At 52.5% G+C, this 14,448-nt stretch overlaps 1 protein-coding gene across 1 annotated transcript; it reads left to right on the forward strand.

The window, feature by feature from the left end:
- The first annotated feature begins 8,780 nt into the window (after positions 1-8,780).
- LOC101834868 (rano class II histocompatibility antigen, A beta chain) lies at positions 8,781-14,014 on the forward strand. The gene is made up of 6 exons (XM_005086857.4): positions 8,781-8,952; positions 10,123-10,392; positions 11,817-12,098; positions 12,566-12,676; positions 13,107-13,130; positions 13,681-14,014. Exons 1-6 carry the CDS (start codon positions 8,862-8,864, stop codon positions 13,692-13,694), a joined length of 792 nt encoding a protein of 263 aa, XP_005086914.2. The 5' UTR covers positions 8,781-8,861; the 3' UTR covers positions 13,695-14,014.
- The last annotated feature ends 434 nt before the right edge of the window (positions 14,015-14,448 follow it).

The raw sequence follows: 14,448 nt of genomic DNA on the forward strand, positions 1-14,448 counted from the left end.
CCGTCACGATCAGCTGAGCCGCCTCCTCGTGATGGGCGAGAACCAGTCTTTCCACCCCTGTGTCTGTCAGGTGTTACATCCTGGGGACTTGAAGAGTGATACGATAACTCTACACCACAGGGAAAACTCTTTTTAACAAGTCAACAAGAAAACAGGAGAGCTCGGAGGCGGACCCAGAGCCAACAGGGGTGGTGGGGCTTTAAGAGCAGAAATAGGCAAGAGACTGGGGAGGGCGTGGTGCCAGGCTCTCCATGGCTCCCCTTGAGCCCGTGGAAAGCGGTGATGAGGGAGCGTGCTTACTTCAGGAAAGAACCCAGAGGTGAGGATTAGTGAAGCCTGAGAGCGGAGAGCTCGGTGCTCCAGTGGCTGCAGAGGGATTTACAGACCCTGGCAGGGAGGGTGTGATGGGTAGGAAGAGAGGATGGGGTTTTTGTTGGATGAGCGTGCAAACCACCCGAAAAGTGTTCGGCGTGGAAACTGGGCACAGCTCACAGATGACCGAGCAGCTAGCCATCCTGTGTGAAGACCATGGAGGATACAGGAAGCAGCTGGAGATGGAAGGCGGGTCTCCATGAGCATCCGCACACACGTGACATTCGCTTACACGGTCATACGTGCATAAACACAAATAAAAAATAATGAAATGTCAATCTGAAAACTTCCTTTTAATATTCCGGGGGTTTTCATTGTTTCTTTAAATCTTAGAATGTGGCACATCTTCCCAGTAACTCCTTTACTACAGGATCTCACGTGTTTGTGATTTCCTAATAATCTCACATATCACTCATTTTATGCTGCTTTCCCCTAATGGCTCTCCTGGGCTTCCGGCTGGCATCCTTGGTGACTTAGTCTGCCGGAGACCAGTGATGCTGCCTCACGCTCCCTTCTCATTGGCTGGATCAGAAGCCTCCATCCGTAAAGCCTGTCTGTCACCAGTGTCTTTATTTCAGCTTAGTGGTGAGTGTGGGGTTTAGAGGCTGGCGTTTGGGGAAGGGAAACAGCTGTGGGCAGTCCCCTGCAGGCCTTCTGGAGCGTCCTGCTCTTGTGTCTGCAAAGTTTCCCGATTTCAAAGGGAGGCAGTGGGAGCAGTAATAGGATTGAGGACACATCCCATCCTAAGTCACTGTCAGGTCGTGGACCTTAACCCCAGGGTGGTCTACACTAGCTGTTGTAAGACACAGATATTCAGGGTCACGGCCTCAGTGTGCTTCCCTCTGGGGAAATCTAGGAAACTGATTCAGAGTCACCCACGTGCTGCTCCCGGTCTTGGCGCCAACCGATGAAAAGGCGCGTCGCCTGACCCATTGTGAGCAGCTGATTCTCACAGCTTCTGGGGCAAAAGGGGTTTCATGGCTTTCTAGGGGTGAGAAGAGAGCTGGGGATAGGAGAAACAACTAAAGCCTCCGTGTCCCCAAGGAGCCCAGGAGGGCTGTGGAGGGCAGGATGTAGGACTGGTCCAGCCCTTCACTCCACTCAGTATTAAAAACAGAACCCAAACAGAACTTGGCTTCTTTCTGTCCTGCCCAGTTGGAGCTGGGACCCTGTTCCTGAACCCACAAGCGTCCTTTGGATCAGACATGTGGGCAGGTGAATTACCAGGCCCCGCAGAAAGCAGTGTCTAGCGTCTCATGCTGCTAGCTCTTACGTATTCTGTTTTTCTATTTTTATTGTGGGGAGAACTTACAAATACTGGCTCGCCGAGCGAGGTGGCCTTGTGACAGTCACCATTCACAGGTAGGGACGAGGAAGCTGGCACAGAAGGGTAAAGAACCTATGAGATGTCACACGAGTTAAATGACGAAACCACAGGCGTCACCCAGGCTGTCCGGTTTCAGGGGAACATGCTCTAACGCCTACACAGAGACTTTCATTACCGTGGGCTAGTCCTTCATATGACCACACCCACTGCTCACAGAGACCACTGCACGAGTCTGACCAGACTTCCCTCCAACTTTCCCGGTGCCCCGCACGGATCCTGTCTTAGGGAATGGAAATATGCACGGTTTCACATAGATCCGCTTGCCTCTGCCTCCTGAGTGCTGGGATTAAAGTTGTGTGCTGGCGTTCCCAGATACACTTACCTTAAGTAAACATTTAAAGGAACTGACACTATCTAAGGTTAACAAAAATTGGGTTTTCACGTAAATAACCACAACTTAAGCTGAAGACACCCGAGCCGTGTGCACAGCATACAATGCTTCGATAGATTCCCCCTTCCTGTAGGGGATGCTCCCTCTTAGTTGTCCAAATGGATGGGGCGTGGCTCATGGGGGGATCATGAGCGCTCTTCTTGTCTTCTCAATTTCCAGAGACAGATGAGGGGAAGGCGTTCTGAAGGATGATTGTGTGTGACAGGGAGGAGAAAGGCTGGTGACAGACATCCTGGGAAAGGACTGGGCTGTGGGTTTGACAGGTCAGATGACGCTGTGGTTGCCATGACTACAGGAGACCCCACAGCCTGATGGAGATGAACATGCCACAGGTTTGATTGCTGGCTCTGAGAATTCTGTGCTTTTGCGGCTGTCGGCTCTCGTTTGGACTCTGGTTTGGGGCAACGAGGAACGGCTGGGTCTGAGGAAGGTGGGAGGTGTCTCTGCCGTTTCTTCCGTATCCTGTCTCTAGCCAGGCCCTGGAGAGCTGATTGGCTCAGCAAGGCCACAGGTGTCCCAGGAGGCTCCCTCAGGCTGTACTCTGACTGCCGGGCCCTCTGTCACCTCCTTCAGCGCTCAACCCTGAGATGTGTGTGTGTGCTGCTTTCTTTTCTGTCGCTGTGATAAAACATCCTGACTTAGAGAAGAGGGCTTGTTTGGCTTGTGGTCCCGGCAGGACGGAGTCCTCCATGGCAGGGTGACACTGCAGAAGGCAGGGACGGCTGGTCAGGGATGCTGTGTGACAATCTGACTGGAACAACCTCTAATCCTTTTTTAATGAGCTAATTTACTTTTTATTTCCTTTCTTTTCTTCTTTTTTTTTTGGTTTTACGAGACTACTTTTTATTTCTAAAGAACATCCTGCATTGGCTTCTGTCCTGGTCCTGTAACCACTTCCTTCAGCCAAGGCAACCCTTCCCTTCTAGGAGGGCCTGACACACGTGATTAAAAACAAAACAGAAATCCTTTTGTGTCACTGGATGGTTCTTCGTGTCCTGCGTGTATGGACCGATAACTGTGTGCACCTATTTCTTCTTTTCTGTGTTGGAAAGGCAGGTTTTTAACTGAAGAATTCGGAGGAGCAGGTTCTTATTATAATAGTAAAAATGCTGAAGCCACAGCATTTGGCTGGGAGGGGACAGGCCAGGGTGACAGCAGAAGGTAGAAAGCAAGAGAACAGCCCCTGTGAGCCGGACACTCCCAGTGCACAGGCCAGGAGTGACAGTACAGGGTGGGGGGCAGGGTTCTCCTGTCACCAAGATTACTCCCCTCAGATGCCTTTGTGCAGCACAATACACAGTAGCAAACTGGATTCTTTTCCCTGTGTCAACCTATGTGAGCCTTAGCCCCCCAAATGCACTTGACCAGCAGAATACACAGCAGCAAACTGAATTCTTATCCCTGTCAACCTATGCGAGCCCTGGCTATCCATGCAGTCCTAGTGCTGAGGCTGCTATGTGTCTGTCCCTCATGTTGTTATGCACACTTTTCCCAAGGGGAATCTTCCTTCGCAGCCTCTCCCTCCTCCTCCTGCTCCTCCTCCTCTCCCTTCTCCTCCTCTCCCTCCTCCTCCTGCTCCTCCTCCTCTCCCTTCTCCTCCTCCTCCTCCTCCTCCTCCTCCTCCTCTTCCTATCCTACTACTCTTCTTTGCAATGCCAGGTTAGCTCTGACTTACAAAACACCACAGGTGCATTTATGATGTAAAGTCCCACAAGTTCAAAGAAAGTACAGAGCTGTCAACTGCTGAGCCATCTCTCCCTTCCCTACAAATAGTGGTTCCCGAGTTTCTCTTCAGAGGCGTCGTCCTGAAGAAGTTGCTGTAATGCATGAGCATTTGCTGGTGCTCACATTTGCCCGTTGGGGTGAAGTGGGTTACCTTACCTCCTTTTGTATACCTTACCCATTGTCTTCATCAGTGTTCTGTTGCTGCCAACGACACCATGGCCATGGCAACTCTTACAAATGTAAGCATTAAATGGCTTACAGTTTCAGAGGTTTAGTCCACTGTCATCACGCTGAAGAGCATCGTGGCAGAGAGGCTGACGTGGTCCTGGAGAAGTAGCTGAGAGTTCAACATCCAGGCCTACAGGCAGCAGGAAGAGAGATTCTGGGCTTGGCACCAGCCTCAAGCCCACCCCCAGTGACACACCTCCCCCAGCAAGGCCTGCTTCCTAACCCTTTCAAATATGCCACTCCCTGGTGACCAAGCATCCAAGCCTGTGGGGGCCATTCTCACTCAGACCACCACACACATTTACAGTAGAATGTTCTCAGCATCTCCTCTCTGTAAGTGAGAGCTACATAGCCATTGTGAAAGGTTTGCTTCACACACAACAAGATTTAGAAATCACAAAGGGAACAGAGGTTTATAATTACACGTCTCTACTCTGCATTGGTCTTTTTCCTTCAAGCATTCTTTTTGTTTTTAAGTGTGTGTGTGTGTGTGTGTGTGTGTGTGTGTGTGCATACATGCATGTATGTGCAGGTGCTCTTGGAAGCCAGAAGAGGGCGTTTTGGCCCCCTGAGCTGTAGTCACAGGCAGCTGTGCACCAGCTGATATGGTTGATGGGAACCAAGCTTGGGTCCTGTGTGACAGCAGTGTGTGCTCTTAAGCACAGAGCCATCGAGTAGCTCGTCTTCCAAACATTCTAAAAGTCATCTTCAGTGTTTTACAGGTGCTTGGGTTAGTTTGCTTTCCTGTCTTTTTGTAGTAGAGCTGGTGGTAACAACTTCTCACAGTTCATTTTGGAAGGGTGTCTTCATGCCACACATGTTTTTGAGTTCACAGTTTGTCTCTTTCAGCACCTGAAGACATGGTGCTGTTTCATTCTGGCCCCAATAAGAAATCCACTGGCACTGGAATTATTTTCTCTACACAGGCAATGTGTCTTTTCTCTTGTCGTTTCCAAGTTTTTAAGGCTTGATTTAGTTTTCAAAGGTTTTACTATCATATGTCTTCCCATGGGTTTTGTGATTAGCCTGTTTGGTTTAGTTCTTGGCAAATAGTAGGTTTATACTTTGGAGTAAATTTGGGGATGTGTGTTAGTCAACTTTCCATGACTACAACAAATATGAGCTTATAGAGACAAAAGGTTTGCTTTGGTTTAGACTGCTGGCAGTTTCGGTCCTGTTGCTTTGGATGTGCGGTGGGACAAGGCATCAAGGTGTCAGTGCATGGCAGGGGAAGCCTGCTCACCTCATGGCTGGGTAAAGAGGAGAGAGGAGGAGAGGAGAGGAGAAAGGAGGAGAGAGGAGGAGAGGAGAGGAGAGGGGAGAGGGAGAGGAGAGGAGGAGAGGGGAGGAGAGGAGAGGGGAGGAGAGGAGAGGAGAGGGGAGGAGAGGAGAGGGGAGGAGAGGAGAGAGAGGAGAGGAAAGAAGAGGAGAGGAGAGAGGAGGAGAGGAAAGAAGAGGAGAGGAGGAGAGGAGAGGAGAGAGGAGGAGAGGAGAGAGGAGGAGAGGAGAGGAGAAAGGAGGAGAGGGGAGGAGAGGAGAGGAGAGAGGAGGAGAGGAGAGGAGAGGAGAGAGGAGGAGAGGAGAGGAGAGGAGAGAGGAGGAGAGGAGAGGAGAGGAGAGAGGAGGAGAGGAGAGGAGAGGAGAGAGGAGGAGAGGAGAGAGGAGGAGAGGAGAGGGGAGGAGAGAGAGAGGAGAGGAGAGGAGAGAGGAGGAGAGGGGGGAGAGGAGAGGAGAGGTGGGGAACAAAGCAGAGGGGAGGGGAGGAGACGAGAGGAGGACAAGAATAGGGGAGAAGAGAGGAGTAGTTATCAGAGTCAGTCTACAGGGCGGAATGCTTTGGCTCCCAGTTCAGAGCTTTCATCCCGTGGTCCTTTGGCCCCATTTCCTGTGGGCTGTAGTGACTCATATCTTTATGGTAGGACACAGAGGGAAAGAAATGGCAGCTCAGAAACAAGGAAAGAGGAATGGTCTGGAGCCTCTGTGTCCCCAACACAGCTGATGGCAGGCGTCCTTCTGGTCTCTACCTCCCGAAGGTTCTGCCTCTCTCAGAATGTCCTGGGCTAGGAACCAAGCCTCTGAAACAGATTGTTGGTAGCCACTCGAGACGGAAGTTGTAGGGCAGAAAGTGATGTGTGTGTGGGTTATCAGAGATCACAGGGATGTGCGTGAATGGCGTCTGCTTCACGCAGCGGTCTGCGGCGTGCGTTCCTTCCGTCGGCAAAGCCGAATCTTCGGAGTTGAAATGGCTTTTCTGAACCTGCTTTGCCGGCCATTCGACTCTGGATTTTCTAAAATGTGACTTAAAGGAAAAAAACTTCATAATAATGAAAAATATATTTTATATGTGTAGCAGACATTAAGATAACTCATTGCTCAAGAGTTGAATAGTAGGAATAGGTAAATAGCTTCAAGCAGACTAAGGAAAACTTGGGGGTAGTTGTTTGATGTGCTTTTCATTAAAGGACAACGCCTTCCTGTTGAATGAATACTGGGGCTAGCACTTGATTCCTGAGATGAACACAATAGAGTTCTGAGGACAAATCAGTTACTAGTTTCAAATTTAGCCCCACTGACCAAGTACTGACTCTCAGGGGTGCTGGCAGAGGAGAGGGTTTCTCTTGAGTTCCCCGCAAGGAGTTCACAACCCTTTTCTCCTACAGTTGTTGAACCGGAGATGCCCCCTGTGAAACCTTGGCCAGTATGCACAGCAATCTGTCTCCTGCAGTCAGGTGGAGTCTACCCGGCTCTCAGTCTAGGTGTCCCCTCTTCACGAGCCCTACAGTGCGATTCAGGGGAGGCACCGTGGGATGAGGTACTGGGGTTCCCTTCAAGCCAGGACAGTGGTGGGTGGCAGTCCTGTGTGACACAGGAGGGACGGGAACCCTGCAGAGGACTCTAGAGAAGGTTGGGCTAGTCAGAAGGAGCTGGCAGAAGCCCAAGGCTCCGCCTTCCTAGTCATTTTATCCAATCAGAAAAGGACTCCTGGTGACAATGTTGTTGCTAGAGAAAGTCCTGTGTGGAGAGGCCTGGGAGCGCTGGAAATCCCCTGTGTGTGACACAGCCCCAGGACAAAGTTGAGGAGCTTCCCCTTAGGAAAGGAACAGGAGAGGCAGAGCCCTGAGATTACTGTGTGGAGGTCTAGGTGGGGATTGAGGACACTGAGAGCATCCATCTCCAAGGTCCCCTTATGGCCACGTCTGTCATCCAACTGTCCCACACCTGAGTTTGATAAGCCTCCTTTCTGTCCCTTGCACAGGCTGAGGTGATCTGTGTCCCTCCTGAGCTGGTGAGAGCCCAGGAGCCCAGGAGCCCAGGAGAGTCCAGGAGCCCAGAGTCCAGAAGCCCAGAGTCCAGGAGCCCAGAGTCCAGGGCCGTCCCTTGGGGTTCTCTGCATCGGCGTCCAACCAGCCTTGTTGCAGTCCACCTGTGCTGCCAGAACCCGCCTGAGTGTTCTTGCTCCCCGTTCCTACCCCCTTCCCCTTCCCCTGGCCCACTCTGCTTTCAAGTCCTGCCCCCTGTTTAACTAGGATCTAAAACAGTAGAGGCAGTGTCACCGAAGGAGGGAGAGAGACTTACTACTGCCGGTGTTCGCCAGGCACTGCTTAGCCGGCTGACAATCAGACTCAGGAGCGTGCGCTCAGATGAGGGGTGCGCACTGTCGGCTGCCATTCAGGCCGGCACGGCGTGACAAGCCTGTGGACAAACTTCCTGAAGCTGCGGCTTCACACCTTTGGCCTTCCGTCCAACTCAAGGTGACCGTGTCTGATAGTCCTAAGCGTTACCGAGCTTTGCTGACACCGGTGGGCCTATGTCACGGTTGTGGGGGAGTTGAACAGCAGAGGAGTCCGTAAGGGAGAAGCTGGAGTAATTGATGTCCCAAGGCTTTTCATTGGGACGTCACGCACGTGATAGGCTCCTGCGTGAGGAAGATGCCTGCCTGAGGCCACACATCGACCTCGAACACAGTTTTCAGTATCAACCACACCACATCGCTGTTTACCCCGTGCAGATGAAGCTCTAGGTATAGGGCGCACGGGGCCTTACAAAGAGAAGTCCACGGTTAGGAAGAGGTTCAGGGACTCGTCGATTCCCCAAGAACTCTGTTTTCTCATTCGCGGTGCCTCGGAGTGCCAGACATACCGAAGGATAACCTCTGTCACCTAAAACGTGGCTTCTACCTAATTTCCCTGCTCACCCGCCCCCAAGTGTAAGAACGGTGGTTTTTATTTTTATTTATTTTTGGTTTTTCGAGACAGGGTTTCTCTGTATTGTTTTGGAGGCTGTCCTGGAACTCGCTCTGTAGACCAAGCTGGCCTCGAACTCACAGAGATCCGCCTGCCTCTGCTTCCCAGGTGCTGGGATTAAAGGTGTGCGTCACCATGCCTGGCCAGAACAGTAGCTTTTAAGTATCTATCCCAAAGTTGCTTATACTTGACTCCCTTTTCTCCTTTGACTCTTTAAACCCCAAACACAGTCCGTCTGCAGTTTGGACAGGTTTGCTCTGTAGCTTAGAGGAGCTGTCACCTCAAATGTTCACCCAGTGGGACTCCATGAAAGTAACAGACCACAAACAGCAAAGAGAACCTTTGTAAATAATGTCTGCCCAGAGACGGATGATGCGCGCCTCAGCTCCGGTGCTGATTGGCTCCTCTTCCGGGACAAACCCCAGGACTCATAGAGGCTGCTGCAGATTTCTGCTCTCCGAAGGGGACACAGCAGGTGCGAGTCCCGGTGACTGCCATTACCTTTTCCTCTGAGATGGCTCCACAGGTCCCCAGCCTCCTGCTTGCAGCAGCTGTGGTGCTGACGGTGCTGAGCAGCCCGGGGGCCCAGGGCAGAGACACCTCAAGTAAGTGCGGCTCCGGGGGAGCAGCTCGGAGGGACCCTGGGATGTGTGTGTGTGTGTGTGTGTGTGTGTGTGTGTGTGTGTGTGTTAAGATCCCACTTTTAGAACAGTCTTTTATCGTAGATTTCCTTTCTCTAAGAGAGGTCGAGGCTACTTTCTCATTTCTGTGTTGTAATATTGAATGAGCCTAATCAATACACAGCCGGATCCTGGCATGATAAAGTAGGAGGCAGAGTTTAAATCTAACACCAGGATGGATAAAGGGAGCTCGGGGTGGCGGCGTCCCCCCTCCTCCAATGGCTAGATCCTGAGATGGGGAAACACGGGCCAGTGATGGGCTTTTAGTCTGTGTTTGAGGAAATCCCTGACCCGTGGAGTTTAAGGGAGGCAAACCCTGGCGTGGAACCCAAAGGGAGTGCAGCAGACTGGAGTCTAAATTTCTGCATCAATTGGGAGCTTGAGGACTGGGACACCTGGGTTGGTAAAGTGAATTTCTAACAACAACAACAACAAATAGGCATAGGAGGGAAGTGTGTGACACGCACGGGGAGACCCCTCAGTTCAGAGACGGGAGAGCTTCACAGGGAGCCCCAGCCCCTCCCAGAGCCCTGACTTCCCTTTTGCAGTTACTCTGAAGATGCTGCCGAGTGAGTGACCCGGCCCAGTGGTCGGCCCCCAGAGGTCACCGGGATTCGCCTTTGTTCTGAGAATAAATGTCCCCTGGGTTTGTCGGGCGGGGGGGTGGGGGGCAGGGCCGTTTGCACCAGGTTGGGTTGGGGCAGCGGAAACAGCCGAATACTCTTTTTTTTCCCGATCGTCGAGAATTCCGCGTAGCGTGTTTTGGCCATATTCACCCCCACTTCCAACGCCGTCCAGATCCTCCCCCAACTCTGAATGTTCTCTTAAATTTTTTTCTCCCGGCACCGAGTGCAATTCGGGCTCCCGGGAAATAAACGTCCTTGCCGGGGCGGGCTCGGCCCCCGACTCCCGCTGCCTCCCTTGAACTCGTCTTTAAGAGAGGAAACCGCTCCGAGGCTCCCCCGAGCCCGGGCGGGGGTTCACCCGGAGCCCCGACCCCTGTAGTCAGGCGGGGCTCTGAGGTCCCGGGGACCGCGTCGTCCCCCGTGTGTCCGCGGGGTCCGGGGCTGACCGCGTCCGTCCGTCCGTCCGCAGGGGATTCCGTGTTACAGTACATGGGCCTGTGCTACTACACCAACGGGACGCAGCGCATGCGGAGTGTGTCCAAATGGATCTACAACCAGGAGGAGATCCTGCGCTTCGACAGCGACGTGGGCGAGTACCGCGCCGTGACCGAGCTGGGGCGGCCCACAGCCGAGTCCTGGAACAGCCAGAAGGACTTCCTGGAGCAGAGGCGGGCGGACATAGAGACGGTGTGCAGACACAACTACGGGATTTTTGACAGCTTCATTGTGCAGCGGAGAGGTGAGCGCGGGGCGAGGCCGGGGGGGGGCGGGGCCCGGCGACACCGCAGCCCAATTTCCTGCCGCCGCAGCTGCCCCCGCCCTGTGGACCCTCCCCGGAGTCTCCCTCTTTCTTCACCTTTGCCCTTTGACCTATGCCCCGTGCGGCCCACGCTGCCCTCTGACCCCGGCTCTGCTGCAAGTCCCGCCGCCAGGAAACGATTCAGTGCTGCCTAGGGGAGCGGAGCAGGGGAGAGGCCACGCATCTTGTTCTCTGTGTCTTAACTTTGGGCGCCTTTGAGGCCCAGGTTTGTTGCCAGGCGCTGACCTGAAGCCATTACTGGAGTTAAGGTCTCCGAGCGAGCTCTGAAGTAGACTTGGATCCTACTAGAAGTCTGTGATTCAGAATCTGAGGGGAAATTGCTAAAAAAAAAAAAAAAAGATAGCGTCATCACTGGAGCCCTGGGGCTGGAGTTACAGGCGGTGCTGGGAACTGAACCCAGGTCCTCTGCAAGAGCAGCAGCGCCCCTAAAGTTAGCTCTCCCCAGCCCCCAGGCCGCCCTTCCTGAGGGGACCCGCTGTGTCCTAGATGGGAGCATTGCTGTGGGCGCCATTACTTTAGTGGGACAGGGACAGCGCTGGGATGGTCCTCTGAGTCCCGTAGGCGGGGCCTTCCTAGGCTCACTTCCACTTCCGGACACTCCCTGACGCTCCCAGAGCCTCTTAGAGACCATGTCAATTAAAGGGCCGTGTTAGGTATCGTGCTCAAATTTAATACTGAACATTACAACTGCATCAACTATTAACTCAAGAAGTTGCTATGGTTTTCCAGGCGACTTTTTATTAAACTGAAACGATCCACTGTTCGGTCCCATTGGCAACTCATTGCTCACAGCAAGGGAATGCAGCGATGGCGACAGTAATGAACTCGCTTAACTGTGGAAAGACAATGGGGCGGGTGTGAGGAGAAAATGAGAGAACATAGCGTGTTCTCGAGTCATGAAACACATTATGTATGCTGTTCTGACCCTGAAGTGATAGGAGCACTCATTGAGAAGGCTTCTGAGGTAGTGGGCACGGTGTATGAAGTCAGTCGGGAAAGACATCTGTCTGTGATAACAGTCCGAGGAGAAGAAGGAAGTAGCAACGTACTGGAGTTATTTTTGCATCTTTTCTTCAAAAACGATAAACTTGAAATCATAATATTTTTTCTTTTTTCTTACTCTATTTTCTATCCTGTGAGAGCAGGGCCACTCTTATTTTCCCAGTAGCTGTTAAGCTTGTATTTGTGGAGTTGATCTTCATTCGGTGTGAGAACCCAGGCTCAGGCATTCCCATCTTGCCTCTTCCCTGTGAGGACTCTCCACGTGCTCCCCCATCTCACTCACCCCTCCCTGTCCGTGCTCCCCCATCTCACTCACCGTCTTTTCTCTTCTGTTCCCCTAGAGCAGCCAAGGGTGGCCGTCTACCTGACCAGGACAGAGGCCCTCAACCACCACAACCTGCTGGTCTGCTCGGTGACTGATTTCTACCCAGCCCAGATCAAAGTGCGCTGGTTCCGGAACGGCCAGGAGGAGACGGTGGGGGTCGTGTCCACGAAGCTTATTCAGAACGGGGACTGGACCTTCCAGATCCTGGTCATGCTGGAGATGACTCCTCAGCGGGGAGACGTCTACACCTGCCACGTGGAGCACCCCAGCCTGCAGAGCCCCGTCACCGTGGAGTGGAGTAAGGGAAACGTTTTTATTTCACTATGGGCCCCATATGACATAGGATTTTAGTTATTATCCCATCCCTCCAATGCCACCACTTGTCCTGTTGTCCTACTGAGCTGAAAAGTATAAGAAACCATATTTCTTGCCTCATAGTAAGGACATAGGGAGAACCCTGACCCAATTGTCTTTCCAGACAGTAGTTGTGAGTGATCACTAGGGCCCTGGAACTTGTCCCTAATATCCAGAGGAGTTGACAGCGATAGCTAATGCCTGGATATTCTGGTCCAACGTTATAGATATGTCTGTGAGGCGCAAACATCCTCTTAGCACCTCCCCTCACAACTATGATCTAGATTTCTTATTTGGCCCTTATCCTTGCTCTGGAACTGGACCCTCCCAGCTCCTTTACCTCATATGGCCCAGGGTGAACTCAGTCATGGTGTGTGGGGACAAAGCTGACACTCAGGCTCTGCTCCCCAGGCGCACAGTCCGAGTCTGCCCAGAGCAAGATGCTGAGTGGCATCGGGGGCTTCGTGCTGGGGCTGATCTTCCTCGGGCTGGGGCTGTTCATCCACCACAGGAGTCAGAAGGGTGAGGACTCTGGGGAAACTGGGGGGGAGGGGGAGGAAGGGGAAGGGGAAAGGGGAAGAAGGAAGGGGAAGGTGGAGGTGTGCTTAGGGGAGGAGCAGGGCTGGGGGAGGAGCTGGGTTGGGGGTTGGAGGACACAGGAGACCCCGGGGGGACTGGAATCCTGGGGGGACTTTGCTGATTGTGACTGCCACAGAGCCATGGTGGAGCCCATTCTGGGACTTTCACCACTGTTGCTGTCCACGGAGAGATCATGGGCCTTGCTTCCCCTCCTTCCGGTGGCAGCTTCATCCTTTTTGGGGGTGCTCAGGGTCTTAGTGAACACAGGATGAGAGAACAACTTCAGCTAAGCCTCATGTCCTGTTGCCCCTTGGGCTTTGTGAGAGACCCCTGTTTTTATGACAAGACCTTTCTCTGTGACTTCCTTTTGCAGGAGCTCATGGGCCTCCTCCAGCAGGTAACTCTTCAGCCCTTATCTGGGGGAGGGGTGGCATGCAGGGGAGTGTGGGTGTGAGGGAGGGCGTGAGGCAGGTCTAACTGACAGATAGCTGGTTCATCACTTGTCTCTGCTGTGGGTTGAGAGTGTAACAGTTGGTGTCACAGCCGGCGTTTGCAGGAAGCTCCAGAGGTTGTCCCCAAGCAGGACCTCACCACCATCACTTGAGTTTAGACACTAAGATGTTGCCTGCTCTGAACCCCGCACTGAAGCTCATGACCAGAAGAGGCTGAGAACCCTGCAGTGGAGACTAATCCTTCTAATTTACCAGAATGATCCGAGCTTTCATATTGCCTGGGGGTGGTGGCTTCTCTTCCACCCCCACAGTTTGTGTCCTGGGAAGCCCTGAGCCCCTTTAGCTGATTTTTACCTTTGCACAGGTGATGGGGAAGGTGGTGGCGTGGCCTGGTCACCAGCTTTGTTTGTGTAACTCAGTGGGATCCAGGAGGAGAGTCGGGCATCTCCAGGGTTCCTTTCGTGACCACTCCCTCCCTCTCTCTGTCTCCCACAGGGCTTCTGCAGTGATTCATGAGAGTGTTTGATGAAATTGGCTGTTGCATCATAAGGTCTATATATCCCTACCTTCAGTTCCCATCTGTGCCAGCCTGCCTGTCCCTCTCTGATTCAGAGTCTAGCATGGGGTCAGTGCACTCAACAGCTCAGTTCTTGTGACCCCCAATGCCCCAGGCTCTGTCTTTGGCTCTGCTCCTGGGATGATTCCAGAACTGCAGCACAGTCTACTGAGACCCCCAGGCCTTCTGTCTTCACTCTCCCACAATACTTCTGAAAAGATGTGCTAACGTGTTTGCTTCTTTTAAAATTAAACATACCTTGAATTATGTGTATCCTAAACCTCCTTAACTGATGGGGCTGGGGAGAAGCCGTGTGGGACTTAACCACCTAGCCAAACCATGGCCGGAAGTAGAGGTTTCTACTAAAAAGGTGATTGAAAGCATCCTGGGCTCCATGTTAAGGTGGCTGAGGCACCTGTTGTCACATATGTATAGCTCATACTTTTACTCCTCAGTGTGCTGTTTTCACACCAGCCTCTTTCAGGTTGGTGACAACAGTACAACTCAACGTGGTGGGATTGCTGGGTGACAGAAGCTGTGACCTCTGGTCATTAATGTTTCAGATGCATCCTGCGAAGTCACACTGATTGGGACCCATGTTCATTTTTTAAAGATTTTGGTCAACAATAAAAGCAATTTTGTGGTTGCAGATGACAAAAATCCAACTTAATCCTATTTTGTTGATGTAAGGAATGTGGGGGTTGCTG

Source organism: Mesocricetus auratus, unplaced genomic scaffold (genome assembly GCF_017639785.1).
Source record: "Mesocricetus auratus isolate SY011 unplaced genomic scaffold, BCM_Maur_2.0 Super-Scaffold_100027, whole genome shotgun sequence".
In the NCBI taxonomy this organism is placed as follows: Eukaryota; Metazoa; Chordata; class Mammalia; order Rodentia; family Cricetidae; genus Mesocricetus; species Mesocricetus auratus.

Excerpts from the sequence above, each read along its gene's own strand:
- LOC101834868 (XM_005086857.4), top strand. The coding sequence starts at position 8,862 with ATGGCTCCACAGGTCCCCAGCCTCCTGCTTGCAGCAGCTGTGGTGCTG. Across the intron at positions 8,953-10,122 it reads CCAGGGCAGAGACACCTCAA|GGGATTCCGTGTTACAGTAC; the intron begins GTAAGTGCGGCT and ends GTCCGTCCGCAG. Across the intron at positions 10,393-11,816 it reads CTTCATTGTGCAGCGGAGAG|AGCAGCCAAGGGTGGCCGTC; the intron begins GTGAGCGCGGGG and ends CTGTTCCCCTAG.